Source organism: Solanum lycopersicum, chromosome 11 (assembly GCF_036512215.1).
Source record: "Solanum lycopersicum chromosome 11, SLM_r2.1".
In the NCBI taxonomy this organism is placed as follows: domain Eukaryota; kingdom Viridiplantae; phylum Streptophyta; class Magnoliopsida; order Solanales; family Solanaceae; genus Solanum; species Solanum lycopersicum.
Genome location: NC_090810.1, coordinates 13,691,797 through 13,713,063, shown reverse-complemented (window position 1 = coordinate 13,713,063; position 21,267 = coordinate 13,691,797). Strand labels below are relative to the sequence as shown.

The following is a 21,267-nucleotide window of genomic DNA, read 5'->3' as shown; positions in this document are numbered from 1 at the left end:
TCAAAAATTAAGTTAAGAGTTCATGCTGATCACTCGTCATTATAGGCCCGGTAGTCAATCGAGGAAACGTGCCTATTTCCAATGAGGCATCCATGCGGGGAGCCACAGCTGCTGCATGTTGCACTCCCGGAACCTGAGTTGCTGGTGCAGAAAACACTGGAGGTGTTTGGCCTTGATCGGATAACCCGCTAAGATAAGCAAGAACCTAGTTAATCATCTTTGGGGTAGGTTGGGGTGGTAACTCCTCATCTTGCAATTGCTCATTTTCCCCTTCCTCACCCTCTCTTACTACCTTATCAGTCGGTGGAGGAGTTAGCGCCCTATTACTAGCTGGACTAGGTGTTTGTCCTCTACCACTAGAAGACGTCCTCCCGCGACCTCTACCACGGCCTCTTGCCACTACTCCTCTTCGAGCTACAGCCCCAGTGGCTGGCTCAGACGCACCCTGTCCTTCTGGTGTTGGTGTTGGCGCTGCTGTTGCTCTATTTCTAACCATCTGCGAACCAGAGTGAAGATGGTCAGATACCAATTTGTATCACGTAGATATCAATTGGATCCAAGTAATAGCACGAAAGAAAGAAAGAATGGAATTTTTCTAAAGTCCTATAGTGTCTCAAAGAAAAGTAAAGGCGTCCCCCTACCGTTCCTTAAGACCCTACTAGACTCGTTCTTGTGTGATGAGACCAACGAACCTAACGCTCTGATACCAAGTTTGTCACGACCCAAAACGAGCCGCGAGTGGCACTCACACTTATCATCTTATGTGAGCGAACCAACAAATCTAAACCCCAATGTTTACCAATATTTCAATCATAATGAACAAAATATAATGCGGAATACTTAAAACTCATTAATATAACCAATAAATAAGTTCTAAAATTTAATACTTATTATTCCCAAAGTCTGGAAGTCATCACCATAAGAATATCTATCCTCAAATTACTAAATCTAAGAGTATCTAGGAAGCTAAAATAAGTAAACACATGGTCCATGTCCGAACATCAAGACATCAAGACGCGAAGGAAAGAATCCAGTTCGAGCTAGGAATAATAGCTCACCCTGAAATCTGATTATGCTGAAGTCTGGCTAGAGTTGCGGACGAGTAGAAGTTGTTGGCACGTTTGCTGCACTCCACAAATAACAAAGAACAACAAATACAAGTAGGGGTCAATACAAGGAACATGTACTAAGTAGGTATCATCGGCCAACTCAAAATAGAAAGTAATATATGTCAGATAATAACATAAAATCGACTACCATACTCAACAGGTGACAACAACAAGTACCATAACCATTGTCCACAACCCAAGCACATCTATGAGGACTCAAGTATCCACACCATACTCATTTGGGAAATAGGTTCTTTAAATTTGAGTATAATAACATAATTCAAGATTCATTCTCGTTATCATCCTGGTGTCGGAACGTGACACTCCGATCCCCTACTACTACGTGTCGATACGTGACACTCCGATTCCCTAATACTACGTGTCGGTTCGTGACACCCGATCCCCTAATTCAACGTGTCGGTTCGTGACACCCGATCCCCTAATTCTATGTGTCGGTTCGTGACACCCGATCACCTAATTCTACGTGTCGGTTCGTGACACCTGATCCCCTAATTCTACGTGTCGGTTCGTGACACCCGATCCCCTAATCTCATTATTTTCCAGTTCATCAACCTTCCTTTATATCAAGGTATCATCATTAATAGAGTGGATTTAAGGTTTTTAAGATTCCACAGTATCATCATTATAATCCATCACCATTTACATAATCTCAACATGCAACAACATAATTAAGCATATAGAAGACTTTACAATACCACCCAACACATATCAATCACTATTTAGAGTTTACTATGAAATAGCATAAACCATAACCTACCTCCACCGAAGAATCGTGATCAAGCAATCTACTTTCCCAATGTCCTTGCCGTCTCTTCGTTTCTTCTCTCTCGCTCGTTCTCTCTTCTTTTCTCTGTTCTTTCTGTTTTACCTTATTCAAGCTCTTTTTCTTTTACTCTAATTATCATATAATTAAGTATAAAAGATAATAAAAGTAACCCACTATTTATTTCAAGGTTATTTCCTTTAACCCCCAAGGAATTAAATTATTAAACTTACCCCACTAATTTCATAATTATAAGTATGAATAGTCCAAAATGCCCCTTAAAAACTTTTAGCAGAAATCCGACCCTGTCGAGGTTACGTCGCTCGTGACGGCCCGTCGTACCTGCGACGGTCCGTCCTACATGGTCGTCACCGAGTTCAGAGAGTCAATTTCAGTCAAAAGGTCTGTGACGGTCCGTCGTGGCTACGACGGTTCGTGCTGCAGTTCCGTCGTGAAGTTCAGAGAGTTAATCCCCGTACCCAACTTTCATAGTTTAAGTGTTTTGGGACCGAGATCCTCGATGATCCGTCGTGACCATGACGGTCCATCGACACAGTCAGTTTTTATCAAAAGTAATTGTGCTGTTCGAAACGACTAAAAAGGTCGTTATAGGAGGATAAGTTAATTATATACTTGTATGAATACTTTAACTGAAAAGTAAAAAAAATCTAGGTTTATTAGTATTGTTTAGTTTATTAATTTAAAAGTTAAACTCAAATGATTTGGTTTGATATTTGACATGAAAAATTGCGAAGTTGAACACCCCAATTTTATTAATTTGATTTATACATTTAAAATTTTTACACAAATAATTTAATTTGACATTTAAAATGAACCAAGCCGATGATCATGTATCACTAGGTATTCTTATCTCAGAAAGAGTAAGATATTCTTATATCTTAGAAAGAATGTTCAATTGATGCATTAATCTTCTAAAATACAACACTTACTATGTGACATAACTACCATAAACATGGGTAATTGTTTTATAAAAATGAGCCAATGATGATTTATACGTCAACTAATATTTAAAACATCTTTTCAACACTTACCATTTGATACATTTTAACAACTCAATTTTCCCCAATCTCTATTGTTTCTCAATTTCGAAGTGGAACTACATTAGGATTTTTAAGTTTGTCAGGTCACAAAATTATCATTACGAAATATATTTTATCCCAAATTAAAATAAAATAATTAAAATAAAATATAATCTACCATATTTAGGAAGTTGAGGGTTCAAACCATGTTTTTGTAATAAAATATAATGGCATATATTTGTATTCTCTTGTACTATAATTATAACAAGTATTGCATGAGTATCATTTAACTCAAGTAATTTCAAGAATTAGATTTTTTTAAAAAAAGAGATTTTATCATAATTAATGTTTGCCTTTGTAGACTTATATTTACACATAAGTATCACGACAGGTGTTTGAATTGACTTTAAAATTTGTCAAACCCAAACCTATTTTCAAGTGTTTCTTTTTCGTGATTTTAAGTCTTTTTTTTTTATTTCTGACAGTATTTGACAAATATAAAAAATAACTTAAGATAAGTCAAAAATGATTTAAAATAAATTAGGAACTGTTTGCCAAGGTTGTAATTACATGAAATAAATTTTAGAAAACTCGAGGTTTATTAATGTTTTTTTGATTTATTGATTTAAAAATTTTAAAAAAATAATTTGGTTTAATATTTGAAAAAAAATGGAACCAATCCGAAAAAAATTCGAGGTTGAAAAATCCCATTTCTATTAATTGGTTTACAAATTTGAAATTTTTACATAAATAGTTTAATTTGATATTTTAAACATCTAAGTTGATCCAATCATTTACACTCCACTTATAACAATTGATGTTCTTATATTAAAAAGAGTGTTCAATTTGTTGCATTAACCTTTTACAATACAACACTTGCGAGAAATAGGTAATTGCTTATAAAATGTGAGTCAATGATGATTGATACCGTCAACTAGTATTTATAAACTTTTTTCAACACTTAGTATTTGATACATTTTTAACAACTCAATTTTCTTCAATATCGTTTGTTTCTCAAATTCAAATTGGAACTATAGTAGAATTTTGTTGTTTATCAAGTCACCAAACTATCATTACTAAATATATTCTACCCCAATTTAACATAAAATAGTTGAAATAAATTTTAACGACTCGCTAGGTCATTTTGAGAACTAGGACTAGTTTGACTCCTTTAAAAAATTTAAAGGGATATTTTTAAACTATTCGAAACTAAGAATATTTAGTTGATAAAATTTTTAGTGAAGAATTAATCTAGTTAATAGTTAGTGGGTCATATCCATAATTCATTTAATACCTTTTTACTTGACCTATTAATTGATTTAGGTTAGTGGGGTTAGTTTATTTATTTTACTTAATTAATATTAGAAGTGCAGAAATAAAAAAGAGGTAGAAACTGATTCTTTAGGGCAGCGTAGATTACAGAATAAAGAGGAACGAAATAAAATATTGAAGGTAAAAGTTTTTCCTTAACTGATCTATATTCTGCATAAGCATGCATTAGTGGTAAAAATTGTTGGCGTGAAGAATCTGTTGATATCGTATTGTTTGTCGTAACTTGTTATTAAAAGAGATATAACTTTAGTAAAATTATTAGATTGAATTCAATGGATTTTTAGTTATTAAGAATTCCTAATGATTTCCATATATAGGAATATTTTAAAGTTGAAATTTATGTATAGTTGTAGTTACAGGATTTGAAGAAAAAAAAGGGTCGTTGGTCTATAATTTTTTCGTATTCATTATTATTAGTATATCTTTTTTTGGTATTAAAAGGTGGGGAGGGGAATGGAATCTCAAGCCAATCATTGGGCAATCATGCCAATGATTGGCAATTAAGAGAAGCTTTGGGAAAAAAAGGAATTGGCACGTTGTAGGCAAAATTGACTTTTAGGAAAAAAAAAAAGAAAAAAGGGAGAAGGTCACGTTGGAGCAGTGGTTCGTTGATTCTTATTTTATACATATATAAAATTAAGATATTAGTTTGATATATTGAGATAGGTAATTAATTATTAGGTGTATATTATATAATTTAACATTGAATTCAAGGGTATTGGGAGATGTTAAAGTTAAGTTCTTGGCTTGAAATATAGCAAGTATGAAAAATTTGGCATACCAAAATATATCAAGATTAGGAGTTTGGTTGGAAATAAGAGTGAGTTTAGCGTCTATGATAGACATATAATAATTTGAATGTCTACAAAAATTTGCTTACTTATGAATATTGCATAATTGGTAGATTGAGAACGTTCCGAAACTTTGCGAAAAGGGAAGGAACTATCTTGAAGATTCGTGGCACGAGGTTCGGCTCTTAAGGTAGGTTAAGACTTTTAGACTTGTTGAAGGATGTTTTCCTAATTAAAGATTAATAATGAAAATAGACAAATCGGTAAGGGCGAAAGATGGGGGTCTCATATCAATGGTGTGACGGGCATTGGTACGAGTATCATTGTTATAAAACGGAAAATTACTACTATAGAATGTGGATTGTAATTTGAGAATGCCAAGCATATGGGCATTAGGTGATATATTATTGACTTGAAATCCTATTGTGATTGTGTTTTCTTTATTACACGTGTATAGTTGTGATAATCGAGGTGGTTATGTAGTATGTTGATAATTGACTGATTCGGGTGCATCATCATCCCCTTTATCGAAATAATATTGTGTACATGCATTGAAATGAGATTGAGTATAAGTTGGGCACGTGGAGATCGTCCGTGCTGGGGATGGTGAGATGTTAAGATTGTAATTTGGGCACATGGAGACCGTCCGTGCAAAACTTGTTTGATATTATGATAGTGCGTTAAGATCGTCCGCACAGACACGTGGAGATCGTCCGTGTTGGTATATGGACCTCGCGAGTCCCCCATGGGTCATGAGCTCTCGATGTATTTCTGAGGAGTATCATGTATATACGGTTGAGTGAGTACTTGGTATTCTGAGACGATTCATTACATGGTATCATATTGCATTGCATTTCATCACATCATTTATTTTTTTGATGATTATGTGTTTTGTTTGGTGTTGGAAAAGTACTTGATGTTTGATTACCTTTATTGATGATACTTAAATAGTGAGTGTAAATGTAATATATATATACTTATATAATTTAAGAATTTATTTTTTAACTCCCGTCACTACTTCTTCGTTGTCGGTCAATGAGACATACTGAGTACAGGTGGTTTCGTACTCATACTACACTTGTTGCTCTCTTTGTGGTGTAGATTCGATTCCGAGTAGGAGCACATCTCGAGGAGAAGTTTGAGTTCGAGTTTGGAGTATCTTGGAGTTTTGGTGAGCTACCTTGCTGTTCCGTGGCCCACACCTCCCTCTATATTTTACGTATTCTGTTATTCAGTATTAAGACAGGATATCCCTTATGTTAGATTTTTTTCATTTAAGTTTCAGACTTGCATCGTATTCTAGAAGCTCTTGTACTTATGACACCAATTCTTGGGTAATATTTTTTTTAGTTTTCCGCATTCGTACTTATAAGGAACTCAGTGTTGGAGATATGAAAAATTATTGTCTTTTTACTCATTAGTTAGTTAAGTTTGTTAAAACATATTCGTTGGCTTACCTATTAGTAGGGAACGTAGGTGCCATCACGACTCGTGATTTTTGGGTCGTGAAAAATTTGGTATCAGAGCCCTAGGTTCATCGGTCTCAATAGTACAAGAGCAATGTCTAGTAGAGTCTTGCGGATCGGTATAAAGACGTCTATGCCTTTCTTCGAGAGGCTATAGGACATTTTGGAAATATTCTATTCTTTTATTCATTATCGTGCACACTCGACCTTGTAGAAATTCTAATCTTGATATCTCATTCTCTCTCAGATGGTGAGGAATCGTACATCGGCAATTGGTGGTCAGGATCCTATTCCTACGCCTACTTTTGGGAGCGCTATCCGAGGTAGAGGTAAGGGACGAGCTCGATGTTGGGGTAGGAGTCGTATTGCAGCACCTGTGGATGGTCAAGTACCAGTAGCTACCCAGGGTCGTGATAGGACCGTACCTCCTGATGCAGAGGTTATTCATGGGGATGTGCAAGATCGTGTCGAGGGGGATGGGCCAGCTCAGGATCCACCCAGTACTATTGTCCCCCTAGTGCTTCAAGATACCTTGGCTCGTATGTTAGGAATCCTAGAGGGGCTGGCCCAGGCAGGAGCTTTGCCTGTCACTTCTGATGGCTCATAGACCCGTGTTGGAGGTCAAACTCCAGATACGATAGTTGCTCAAGATTCTTAGACTCGCAGGACTCAGCCAGCTGCCGCTGTAGCTTCTCGTTTCGATAGTATGGAGTTTCCAGATATGACATCACATTTGGTGAACAGGCCTTCTATGACTATTGATGAGCAAAAGATGTTTGGGATGTTCAGACTAATGAATCCTCCTACTTATACTGGTGACTTAGCTGAGGATGCATATGAATTTATAGTTAGTTGTCATGAGAGGTTGCATAATCTTGGATTAGTGGAGTCCCATGGAGTTGACTACATAGCGTTTCAGATGACTTGCTCTGCTAAGCAGTGGTGGAGGAATTATATTAGTAGTAAGCCAGCTGGGTCCCATCCACTATCCTGGACTCAGTTTACTCAGGTATTTCTATCCAAATTTGTTCCACGCAGTGAGAGGGAGTGCAAAAAAGGGCCGAGTTTGAGGGTTTGCAGCAAAATGGTATGTCAGTTGCAGAGTATGAGGGTAAATTTCATGCCTTGTCTAGGCATGTTTCGATGATACTTCCCATAGAGGCTGAGAGAGTGAGAAGCTTTGTTAAAGGGCTGATTATTCCGATCTGCCTAGGAGTTTCTCAGGTTGCTGCTTCTGGTGTTCCATTCCAGAATGTGGTAGATGCTGCTAAGGAGTTGGAGATCATTCAACGTGAAGGATTTGAGCAGCGAGAGGGCAAGAGGACTCGTTATTCAGGTGATTATGGTGGTGCTTCGCCTAGGAGTCGGGGTTACTAGGGCAGAGGTTATCACCCTCAGTCCAGCAGACCCATTCATGCTGCTATACCAGCGTCTGAGGGTGGTTACACTGGGCATAACTCTTCGAGCTCGGTGCATACTTCGCAGGGTTCATCTTCTAGACCTGTAGTTCATGGAGGGCATTCTGGTCATTTAGGTTCCTTTCATCAGCCTGCGTCTCGTAGGGGCTGCTTTGAGTGTGGTGATATGGGACACTTTGTGAGAGACTTCCCTAGGACCAGACGTGGTGGCTTACATCAGGGTTCTCAGGCTTCGACTTCCAGGTCTGCACAACCTCCAGCTAGGGTTGGTGCACAGAATGGTAGAGGTGGTTCTCATTCAGGTAGAGATGGTTCTCCTTCTGGTCGAGGTGGTGGTCGTGGAGGTTCACAATCTGATGGAGGTCGTTCTCATTATTATGATTTTCCAGGTAGGCCAGAGGCAGAATCCTCAGATGCTGTTATCACAGGTATTATTCCGGTTTGTCATCGACCAACTACTGTATTATTTGATCCAGACTCTACTTATTCTTATGTGTCCACATATTTTGATCCTAGTCTGGATATATTGTGTGAGTCTCTTCATTTGCCGATACGTGTTTCAACTCCTGTCGAGGATTCTGGAGTTGTAGATCGGGTGTATCATTTATGTACTGTTACTTTGATGGGGTATGACACTCATGCAGATTTAAAGGTCTTAGATATGATAGATTTTGATGTGATTCTTGGTATGGATTGGTTATCTTCCTACCACACAATTTTAAATTGTCATGCCAAGACCATCACTTTAGCTATGCATGGAATTCCTATTGTAGAATGGAGAGGTACTCTTACTCATCCTTCTAAGGGTGTGATATCATTCCTTAAGGCTCGTTAGTTGGTACAGAGAGGATGTTTGGCTTACTTGGCCCACATTCGAGATACTAGTATTGAGACTCCTATGCTTGAGTCTATTCTAGTAGTGAGTGAACTTTCAGAAGTATTTCCGGCCAATTTGCCAGGTCTTCCACCAGATCGTGATATTGATTTTTGTATTGATGTGGAGCCAGGCACTCGGCCTATTTCCATTCCACCTTATCGTATGGCACCGGCTGAATTGAAAGAGTTGAAGGAGCAGTTGCAGGATTTGTTGAGCAAAGGTTTTATTAGACCAAGTGTATCTCCTTGGGATGCTCCAGTGTTATTTGTGAAGAAGAAAGATGGATCTATGCGTATGTGTATTGACTATCGGCAGTTTAACAAGGTAACCATTAGAAATAAGTATCTGATACCTCGTATTGATGATTTATTTGATCAGTTGTAGGGTACTTCAGTTTTCTCCAAAATAAACTTGAGATCTTGCTATCATCAGCTGAAGGTTAGGCGGAGGATATCCCTAAGACAGCTATTCGAACACGTTATGTTCATTACGAGTTTTTGGTGATGTCTTTCGGATTGACTAATGCCCCAGCAGCTTTTATGGACTTGATGAATGGAGTGTTCAAATCATATTTAGATTCCTTTGTTATTCTCTTCATAGATGATATATTGATATACTCACGCACTAAGGAGGAACATGAGCATCATTTGAGGATTGTTCTTGGGATTCTAAAGGAGAAGAAGCTTTATGCAAAGTTTTCAAAGTGTGAGTTTTGCCTTAGTTCGGTAGCATTCTTGGGACAAGTAGTGTCCAAGGTGGGTATCATGGTGGATCCTAAGAAGATAGAGGCGGTTAGAGAATGGGTGAGACATGCTTCAGTTACTGAGATTCAGAGTTTCTTGGGCCTTGCAGGTTATTATCGACGGTTTGTTGAGGGTTTCTCATCCATTGCATCTCCATTAACTAGATTGAAATAGAAGGAGGTAGCTTTTAAGTGGTCTGACGAATGTGAGATTAGTTTCCAAAAGCTCAAGATTTTATTGACTATTGCTCCGATTTTGACCCTACCCGTGAAGGGAGAGGATTCTGTTGTATATTGTGATGCTTCTCGGAATGGTCTTTGTTGTGTATTAATGCAGAAGGGAAAAGTGATAGCTAATGCTTCGAGACAGTTGAAGGTTCATGAGAAGAATTATCCTATTCATGATTTAGAGGTTGCGGCTGTTGTGTTTGCATTGAAAATTTGGAGGCATTATCTTTATGGTGTGCATTGTGAGGTGTTTACGGATCATCGTAGCCTCCAATATATATTCAATCAGAGAGATCTGAATTTGAGACAGCGGAAATGGTTGGAGTTGCTCAAGGACTACGACATGACTATTCTTTATCATCCAGGCAAGGCAAATGTTGTAGCAGATGCCTTGAGTCGAAAGGCGGTAAGTATGGGTAATCTAGCCATGTTACAGGTCGAACAGCGTCCATTAGCTAGGGATGTCCAATCCTTGGCCAATAGCTTTGTGAGAATTGATATTTCAGAACCTCGTAAGGTGTTGGCTTATATGGAGGCTAGATCATCCTTGTTGGAACAGATTCGGGCTCAACTGCTTGATGATGGTGATTTAGGTAAGATTAGAGACAAGGTGTTAAAAGGAGAAGCCAAGGCTGCAATTCTTGATAGAGAGGGAGTTTTGAGGATTAAAGGTTGTATCTGTGTTCCTCGTACAGGTGATTTGACTAGATTAATCATGGAGGAGCCCATAGTTTGAGGTACTCGATTCATTCGGGGGCTACTAAGATGTATCGTGACTTGAAACAACATTATTGGTGGTGTAGTATGAAGAGGGACATAGTAGATTTTGTATCCCGTTGTTTAAATTGTCAACAAGTGAAGTATGAACACCAAAAGCCTGGAGATGTGGCACAAAGGATGCCTATACCTGAGTGGAAGTGGGACCGTATTTCTATGAACTTTGTGGTAGGATTGCCACGCACCTTGGGTAAGTTTGATGCTATATGGGTCATTGTGGATCGACTGACTAAGTCTGCACACTTTGTACCAGTTCAAACTACCTATAAATCAGAAAGGTTAGCCAAGATTTATATTCGGGAGGTAGTTAAGTTGCATGGGATTCCTATATCTATTATTTCAGATTGTGGCACCCAATTTCCATCTCATTTCTGGTGGTCTATGCAGAAAGAGTTGGGCACTCGGGTGGATCTTAGTACAACCTTTCACCCTCACACTGATGGTCAGTCTGAGCGGATTATTCATGTTCTTGATGACATGTCGCGGGCGTGTGTGATTGACTTTTGTAGCCAGTGGGATCAGTTCTTTACTTTAGTGGAGTTTGCTTACAATAATAGCTATCACTCGAGCATTGAGATGGCACCATTTGAGGCTCTATATGGTAGGAGATGTCGATCTCCAATTTGCTGGTTTGATGCATTTGAGGTTAGACCATGGGGTACAGATTTGTTGAGGGAGTCCTTGGACAAGGTCAAGTTGATCCAAGATAGAATTCTCATGGCTCAGAGTAGGCGAAAGAGTTATGCAAATCTTAAGAATCGTGATTTAGAGTTTATGGTTGGAGAGAGGGTTTTATTGAAGGTTTCACCCATGAAGGGTGTGATGAGGTTTGCAAAGAAGGTCAAGTTGAGCCCAAGGTATATTGATCCTTTCGAGATTGTAGAGTGCATTGGTGAGGTGGCGTATCAGTTGGCTTTGCCTTGTGGTTTGTAAGGATTCCATCCTGTATTTTAGATTTCAATGCTTAAGAAGTATCATCAGGGTGGTGATCATGTGATTCAATGGGATTCAGTGTTACTTGATCAGAATTTGACTTTTAAAGAAGAGCCGATCACCATTTTGGATAGGCAAATTCGGAAGCTAAGGTCCAAAGAGATTGCTTCAGTAAAGGTTCAGTGCAAGCATCGCCCAATGGAGGAGGCTACATGGGAGACAGAGTGAGACATGAGGAGTAAATATGCTCATCTTTTTTAGCGTTCAGGTTAGCTCTTTTCTTTTCCCGTTCGAGGACGAACTTTTGTTTAAGTGGTAGGTTATGTAACGACCCGCTAGGTCGTTTTGAGAACTAGGACTAGTTTGACTCCTTTTGAAAATTTAAAGTGGTATTTTTAAACTATTCGAAACTAAGAATATTTAGTTGATAAAAATTTTAGTGAAGAATTAATCTAGTTAATAGTTAGTGGGTCATATCCATAAGTCATTTAATACCTTTTTACTTGACCCATTAATTGATTTAGGTTAGTGGGGTTAGTTTATTTATTTTACTTAATTAACATTAGAAGGGCAGAAAACAAAAGAGGTAGAAACTGATTTTTTTTGGGCAGCGTAGCTTACAGAACAAAGAGGAAAGAAATAAAATATTGAAGGTAAAAGTTTTTCCTTAACCTATCTATATTCTGCATAAGCATGCATTAGTGGTAAAAATTGTTGTTGTCGTAACTTGTTATTAAATGAGATATAACTTTAGTAAAATTATTAGATTGAATTGAATGGATGTTTAGTTATTAAGAATTCCTAATGATTGCCATATATAGGAATATTTTAAAGTTGAAATTTATATATATAGTCGTAGTTGCAGGATTTGAAGGAAAAAAAAAGGTCCTTGGTCTATAATTTTCTCGTATTCATTATTATTAGTATATCTTTTTTTGGTATTAAAATGGTAGGGAGGGGAATGGAATCTCAAGCCAATTATTGGGCAATCATGCTAATGATTGGCAATTAAGAGAATCCTTGGAAAAAAAAGAAATTGGCACGTTGCAGGCAAAATTGACTTTTAGGAAGAAAAAAATGAAAAAAAGGAGAAGGTCACATTGGAGAAGTGGTTCGTTGATTCTTATTTTATACATATATAAATTAAGATATTAGTTTTATATATTGAGATAGGTAATTAATTATTAGGTGTATATTATATAATTTAACAATGAATTCAAGGGTATTGGGAGATGTTGAAGTTAAGTTCTTGGCTTGAAATTTAGCAAGCATGAAAAATTTGGCATACCAATATATGTCAAGATTGGGAGTTTGGTTGGAACTATGAGTGAGTTTAGCGTCTATGATAGACATATATTAATTTGAATGTCTACAAAAATTTGCTTAATAAATATTGCATAATTGGTAGATTGGGAACGTCCAAAACTTTGCGAAAAGGGAAGGAACTATCTTGAAGATTCGTGGCACGAGGTTCGGCTCTTAAGGTATGTTAAGACTATTAGACTTGTTGAAGGTCGTTTTCCTAATTAAAGATTAAAAATGAAAATAGACAAAGGGGTAAGGGTGAAAGATGGGGGTCTCGTATTAATAATGTGACGACCATTGGTACGAGTACCGGTGTAATAAAATGGAAAATTACTACTATAGAATGTGGATTGTAATTTGAGAATGCCAAGCATATGGGCATTAGGTGATATATTATTGACTTGAAATCCTTGTGTGATTGTGTTTTCTTTATTACACCTGTATAGTTGTGATAATCGAGGTGGTTATGTAGTATGTCGATATTTGACTGATTCGGGTGCATCATCATCCCCTTTATCGAAATAATATTGTGTACATGCATTGATATGAGATTGAGTATAAGTTAGGCACGTGGAGATCGTCCGTGATGGGGATGGTGAGATGTTAAGATTGTAATTTGGGCACGTGGAGACTGTCCGTTCGAAAATTGTTTGATATTATGATAGTGCGTTGAGATCGTCTGCACAGACATGTGGAGATCGTCCGTATCGGTATATGGACCTCGCGAGTCGCCCATGGGTCATGAGCTCTCGATGTATTTCCGAGGAGTATCATGTATATACGGTTGAGTGAGTACTGGGTATTCTGAGACGATTCATTACATGGTATCATATTGCATTGCATTTCATCACATTATTTATTTTTTTGATGATTATGTATTTTGTTTGGTGTTTGGAAAGTACTTGATGTTTGATTACCTTTATTGATGAAACTTAAATAGTGAGTGTAAGTGTAATATATATACTTATATAATTTAAGAATTTATTTTTTAAACTCCCGTCACTACTTCTTCGTTGTCGGTCAATGAGACATACTGAGTACACGTGGTTTCGTACTCATACTACACTTGTTGCACTATTTGTGGTGCAAATTCGATTCCGAGTAGGAGCACATCTCGAGGAGCAGTTTTAGTCCGAGTTCGGAGTGTCTTGGAGTTGTGGTGAGCTGCCAGGCTGTTCCGTGGCCCACACCTCCCTCCATCTTTTACGTATTCTGTTATTTAGTATTCAGACAGGATATCCCTTATGTTAGATTTGTCATTTAAGTTTCAGACTTGCATCGTATTCTAGAAGTCTTGTACTTATGACACCAATTTTTGGGTAATATTTTTTTTCGTTTTCCGCATTCGTACTTATAAGGAACTCAGTGTTGGAGATATGAAAAATTATTGTCTTTTGACTCATTAGTTAGTTAAGTTTGTTAAAACATGTTCGTTGGCTTACCTATTAGTGGGGAACGTAGGTGCCATCACGACTCATGATTTTTTGGTCGTGACGTAAATTGGCTAATTTATTGAGGGAGCAAACATAGTTTTTATAATAAAATATAAAGGCATCACGATAATATAAAAATAACAAGAGAAGTTGTTAATTGGATGGGCTTTTCTGTTGGGGTGGAGATGATAACTTCTCATCAGATTGGGATATCTTCTCATCAGGTTGGGCTTAAAAGATGGTATTGTCCTTCTAAACTTCATCCCAGTTCAAGTTCTTTAACTTATCAATGAACTCATAAGACAAAACTACCCGAGAAGCTTGTTCTTCTTTTATCACTTTCATCCATTCTTCTTTTGGTGTTGACATTATTGCTCTATCAATCGATTCAACTAAGGAAAAGGAAGAAGAAATTTTTGGTTGGGAAGATTTGTGTTTCTCTTGTACTATATTTATAATAACCAGCAAATTGGTGTCTTCAACATTGGTTAGTTGATATAATTTTTTTTAGCTATTATTGTGTTTGCCTTTTATTTTTTTTATTTTCTTTTCTTAATTAATGTTTGCCTTTTATATTTTTCATTTTCTTTCAATTATTAATGTTTTCCTTTTATAGACATATGTATTGACCTAAAAATAAATAATTGCTTATGAAAAATTAGAAGGTGTTTGGATTGGCTTAAAAGTCGATCAAACTTACTTTTAGCTTAGTTTTTGATTTCTAGATGTGTTTAACAAATATAAAAAAAAATTTAAATAAGTAAAAAAAATAAGACTTAAAAGAAGTCGGAAAGTGTTTGACAAGGTAAAAAATGACTCAAAATAAGTTTAAAATGACTCAAAATATTTTAAAATCCAAAAGTAGGTGTCCCCCTACTTTTTATTTTTTGACTTAAAGTCATTTCAGTTTGATTTTTTGTAATTTGACTTAAAAGATAACTAACTTAGTATTTGATACTCCCTGCGTCCAGAATTGTTTGACAGGTATACTAAAAATAGATATCCAATATCAGTTGTCAATTTAAAAAATCAAGAAATAATGAATCAAAATTTTCCAATTCTGCCTTAAAAATTATTCCATTTTGGTCAATTGAAACGTTATGTAGACTTTTGATATTCTTGGTATAGTAGAGTTATATGATGCAAATTACATTTTATATTAATTTTCATGAGGGGAGTGCATTACCTTACCTTGACAAACAATTGTGGACGGAGGGACTATATTATTTTCAACATAATTAAGACGTAACATATGTTGAAAGATACTAAAGTTATTTGACTCACCATGTTTAATCTAGATATTATTAATGTATTAAGATATAAGAACATTTTCTATTTAAATAATAAAATACAACAAATCCCTCTTAAACTTGTCCTTAAAACATACTTAGTACTTTAACTATATTGTGTTTAAATACCCCTTAAGAATTTGGAAGTGATTAAATATCACCTTAAGGGCTGACGTGGCAAAGCAAAGTATTCACTCTTCCAAAAGCGCGTGATACAATAATTAAAAAAAACAAAATGATAATATCAAACATATGACATTTTTTTAGTGGAAAATATACAACTAATAGTTTTTAACTTTTTCCATAAGTTATTTCTTTTTTTAAAAAAATGTAAAATTCTTTTTTAGAAGTGAATGAAATATGTGGGCTCAATTTATTTATTTTTAAAAAAATAATCTTTTTGTTTTCTCTTCATTTTATTGTGTTCCGGAAATATTTTCTTTCCCATTGACACACTCTTTTATACCTTTCTTCTTCAATATTTGTTATTTTTCCTTCAAGTTCATCTATCACCTCACTAGCCATTCATTAATCTACAAAACTCAACACCTAATTCATCTTATTGGATGTATTTTTTTTTGGAACTTTAAGTAACTCATTTTGAATTCTATCAGTTGTGATGCAAAAATGTTGGTCTATTAACTTTCATATACAAACTTCATTTTTCATTTGAGTTGTTAAGAAGAAAAATACTTTCAATAAATATAATATTCCAACTACAGATTTGTAGGAGAGGGAGAGGGAGAGGGTTCAGAGAAGAAATAGTAAGTATGATTTTTTTTTGTAAAAACAAATGATGAATGTTGAAGAAAAAAACCAACTATTGTAGTTTGGAAATGGTTGGGAAAAAAAGAAGTCAAAGAAAGCTGAAAAGTGTTAAAATCAAAAAAGATGAAGGGGGGGGGGGTTAGAAGAGAAGGGGTGGAAGAAGGTGGGGAAATTTTAATTTTAAAACTCATTTTTAATCAATTTATTAGTTTAATAAATTAAAAAAATTGAAAACGGGTAAAGATCAAAAACAATAAATTAAAAATTAATGACGTGGTTCTTAGATGGTTATGATGTAGCACTTACATGACTATTATTGGACAGGTGGAAATGATATTCTACTCTCATGGTTGTATTTAATTCAAATAAAAATGTTAAGGGTGTATTTAATAGCGTGAGTAGTTTAAGTGCTAAAGTAAGTTGTGCTGCAAGTTTTCATTAATTTTTTTTGGGAGTGGGGTGGGGGGAGGTTATGTGTTTTCCTTATTTAGTTAACTTGAAATAAAAAATAAAGTCTTACAGAACCGTAAATTCCAATTCTTGATGATTGTTTTATTAGTTAAATATTGCAAAAAAAAACCTTAATTTCCTTTCTTATTGAAAATTAAGGTCATACTTGCAATGAAATTTCTGCTGAAATTGAAAAAACGAAAGGATTTTTGTAGAAAAAAAGTGTTGTTAAATCCAATTTGTTACTTTGGAGTTTGGAAGTTAAAATCTTCTTCTATTATAGTTTTTTTTTTGGGTCAATTTTTTTGAAGAAACCGAACTATTTATCTTTTTTAAAAAGTATTTTATGTCTTAAATTGTTGATTAATTTGATCAATTGTTTAAAGAAAAAAATTAAGTTCTTTCTATAGTTACAAAAGTTATAAAGGTTAATTTCCCATATGCACTTTCCGGACCTTTATCATTAAGAAATTTGGGTCTTATACTTTTCATGTGTTTATTAAATTGAGAATTTGAACACAGCAAAGCCACTCATTATTGTACAAGAAGTTTCTGGGTAACAACAAGGGAGACTTAGGGCAATTTCATCGTTTTCATCAAGAACCTTTGCAAAGGTAAGTAGTTTATTCACCAATTCGGTACTTTGAATTCTAGGACTTAGAGACGGTTTTGTGTACCTATGGCACGGTTTGGGTTCATCCAAAGGTGGGTAAACTCAGGTTTATCAGGATTTTTGTGTATAAGACCATTGGATTCTTATAAACACATTTGTTCTTGATTTAATTACCATAATTCTCAATGTAACCAAGGAACTTATTATAGTTATAGACAAATAAATGATGAGAAAGTATTGGATTTGATAGAAAAATCATGAGGTTGACTTGATTTTGGGATTAAGTTAAATCCAGGAATCTTAGGCCAATTGGGATTTATTTTGTACTTGTGTTCTAATTTAGACCTAGGACAAACAAAAGCTTCATAAAAGGAGTCAACAGTCCGTGATCAAACTTCTATATAGTTGTTTGGCGCCTAAGCAAGCTAGACTTAACCAAGTAGTCATGCATGTCTTTAATTGAATAATACCTTTAAATTATTTACATATTACATGTATAGATCATTGTATACAAAGTTTGGGCAGATGAGTTGCTTAGGATATTAAGGCATTTGATTGCTAATGTTGATCTTATGATTGTTGTTGGCTGTTTTTGTAGGGGTTTTTTATCGTGAGGTTTTGTTTTTTTTTCATTTATGTTATATGTGATTATTAACTGTTTCATTAGTACAACTTGTGTATGTATTGTTAGGGAGATGGGAGGAGAATAAACGGAAATATTAGCTTGTTGTCATTCTCATGCAATAAATATGTTTATTTCGGTGTAAAGGTGCCATTTTATTCATCGGGTAAGATGCATGATAAATACTAATGGTTCGCTCAATTACAATGTGTGGTACATAATATCTCTTAATTGACTCAGAAATTATGTCAATACAAATTGATAATAGTTTGTTCGAGTACCATGCCTAATACATGTGATTGTTTGTGTGTGAGTTCCATGAGTGAACCGAGTTTACCGTTTCACAGTGTATTATTGTATATTGATTCATGAGTGGTCAATATTTATATTTAAGTGATGAGATGGTTCTTGTATAGACCGAAATTACATGTTAAACATTGTAACTGATGTCTTAGGAGTCCTTGGTGTTTCACATTATATTAGAGGTGTAATGAATCATATATGGGTGATTTTTATGACTTTTGATATGTTTCAAATGATTGTTAAGTCAGAATATTGATCGGGAATTTTCTTATTCACAAGCTTGAATTTATTATATTGTTGGTCTGGTGGTCTAGAACATATTTGATTAGGGGGATTTTAGTCAACATTTAATAAAAGTCTTGTAGGCAGTGGTGGGCTCAGAAATTTTACCAAATGGGTTCAACATGACAAAGAAGAAAACATAAATAAGCGAATAAATTAACAACAAAAGAATGCATGATTGATCAAAATATTCATTACATTATATTCTGCAAGTCTTTCATTTCTTGAAAGCTATTCATAATATTATCATCAGAAACAATATTAAATATTTTTTTTCTAAATAAGGTACAATGCATCCTCTGATTAGTTCATCTTCCATTCAATTTTGCATTTAACTTTTCATAAACTTCAATGCCAATAAAATCCCTTTAAACTGAAACTATGGCTACAGGCAAGAGCAATGCAAATTTCACAAGGCGAAATACAAGTGAATAATTTAAATGTTTCTTTGTGTTGACTATCTTTCAAAAAATTTCATCAAGTCCTTTTAGAGTATAGAACATATCATCAACGTCACGGACATCAACAATATATGTCTCAAACTAAATCTTAAGAGTAACCATCATATTTTCACGAAAATAATCAAGATGTAATTCAGCCATTCTCGATACTTTCTTGATGTTAAAATCAAAAAGCGAGTAAACCGGATTCAAGTAAGGAACTCCAATAAGTGAATTTCATCTCACTTCATTAAAACGATCATTAAGTTATTGAAGTTATTGATAAATCATCATAAGATAAACTTTAACACGATAATGATGTGACATAGTATACTTATTAACATTGCATCGAGATCTTTAATGACTTTATTCCGCTATAATCAATCTTACACGCAGTGATGATATCTTTGTCAATTTTATGAGAAGTAAAATTATTATATTTAATGACTTTATTTCGCTGTAATGGAAAAGTCAATGAAGAAAGAATCAGGGCAAGAAACTATTTTAAGTAACTTGGAACTACCCAACCCAGTGTAGATTAGGAAGAAATTGAGTTATTAAGGTGTAGGAAAAACCTAGTAATAAATAAGAGATCTAATTGTAAAAATTTGAATGGGTAGTACTTTCGAAAATAATATTTTAGTGAAAGGGTACATTCTGCCTCCGTCGGGGGAGCTAGAGCGGGATTTCGGCCTCTATAGCGGTAAGGTTTCAACTCCCTGAATCAATTTTTCAATCCATAGACCCTATTTTATTGTGTTATCATTGATGAGGAAGGGTTTCGAATTATTGTTGAAAAAGCCCTAATTTGTGTATTATGATCATATGTTTGAACTAGGGTTCATAGTTTGTTAGTTTTCTGAAATTTAGTGTTTCTTTATGGACTCCCATATATAAATTATTGTTTGTAGACCACAAACAAGCAGAACAAATCCGAAAATGAAGGATCAAGTTGTCTAGGCTTTCAAGCTTATTTCTAGGTAGTTGATGATACTGATATTATGATCTTTTGATATCCACTTGTTTTGCTTCATTGTGATACTCGTATATGTATGCATGTCGCAATATTAGTCATAGATGTTGAAATGAGATATATAAATATCAATACTATGAAATCATGGTTGAATGGTGATCTTGATGTGTTATTGTGATGTGTGATTGGATCCTGACACATACGTTCCAACACACTAACTTGAATCGAATTGTCATTTTCCGGCATGCTAACTAGATCGCTTGCCTTGTTCCAACAAAAAAATTTGATCAGATTGCCACGTTTCGGCATGATAACATTTTAGTTTCGGTTCCGTGAGAGGATCAACTATGTGATGAAGCATATGAATTGTGATGTTGATTCTTATGATAGTATTAAATATGTTGATATTTATGCATGTGTTATAATGTTGTAATTGATTGTTTATGTTTCACTAGTGCAATAGTATCGTGATTCTACCAGTACACTATGGTTTTATACTAATTCTCCACTTGCTCTTCTTTTTTGTTAAGTGCATGACATCTTCTAGCAGCTATTGACTCACCTCGTTCATAAGATCAGTGACTATTTTAATTCAAGGGTATGCTAATTCATCCGGGCTGCCTTGAGTTCTCTTTGTTTAAGTCCACTCTTTTAAGACTCAAACTATTTGTTAAGGTGATGTTAAATTTTGGCGTTGTACCCTATGTTCTTAGACTTGTTGTTACAGTTTTGGTACATGGACTTTCATGTTATTCTAAGTTTATTTTCCGCATTTTTTTAGTTTATTAGACTTGCTTCTGTAACATAAATATATTACTTTAGATTATGTACTTTAGTTGGATGGTAGTATTGGTTCTCCCACCAGAGTGTTAGTGTGGGTGTCAATCACGACTGTTTGGGTCATGATATTATTTTTTTAAAGCTACTTTCAATAGAAGATCTGTTATTTTATCACACAACATCTCATACCATGAAAGAATTTCAAAAAGTTACCTTTGCTTAATGCTGACTCATCTTATCGATGTTCATGAAATATTAGTCCATGATTCAAATGGAGTCTCACCACCTCAACAAAAGCTTTAAACGAATTGTGTGCTCTAGTTTAGTTTGATTGGATTGCATAACAAATGCATCTTGAATTGATTCATCTTGTCGCTAATTAGATCTTCATACTTCTTCGTTGTGTGTTCATGAGCACTATTCGATCCACCTATGTGTACATTTAATCTTTTTTTTGTGTCAACTGCTATTTGGATATCACTTGACATAGTCTGATTAAAGAATTCTTTCGC

General features: G+C 35.1%; 1 protein-coding gene across 1 annotated transcript in view; it reads left to right on the top strand.

Moving 5' to 3' along the window:
• LOC138339252 (uncharacterized) overlaps nucleotides 1-11,907 on the top strand; it is a 109,334-nt gene extending 97,427 nt beyond the window's left edge. Inside the window, exon 8 of the mRNA XM_069290834.1 lies at nucleotides 11,766-11,907. Coding sequence (XP_069146935.1) covers nucleotides 11,766-11,770 — 5 coding nt within the window. The 3' untranslated portion in view covers nucleotides 11,771-11,907. The remainder of the gene's footprint in view (nucleotides 1-11,765) is intronic.
• Nucleotides 11,908-21,267: the final 9,360 nt, after the last annotated feature.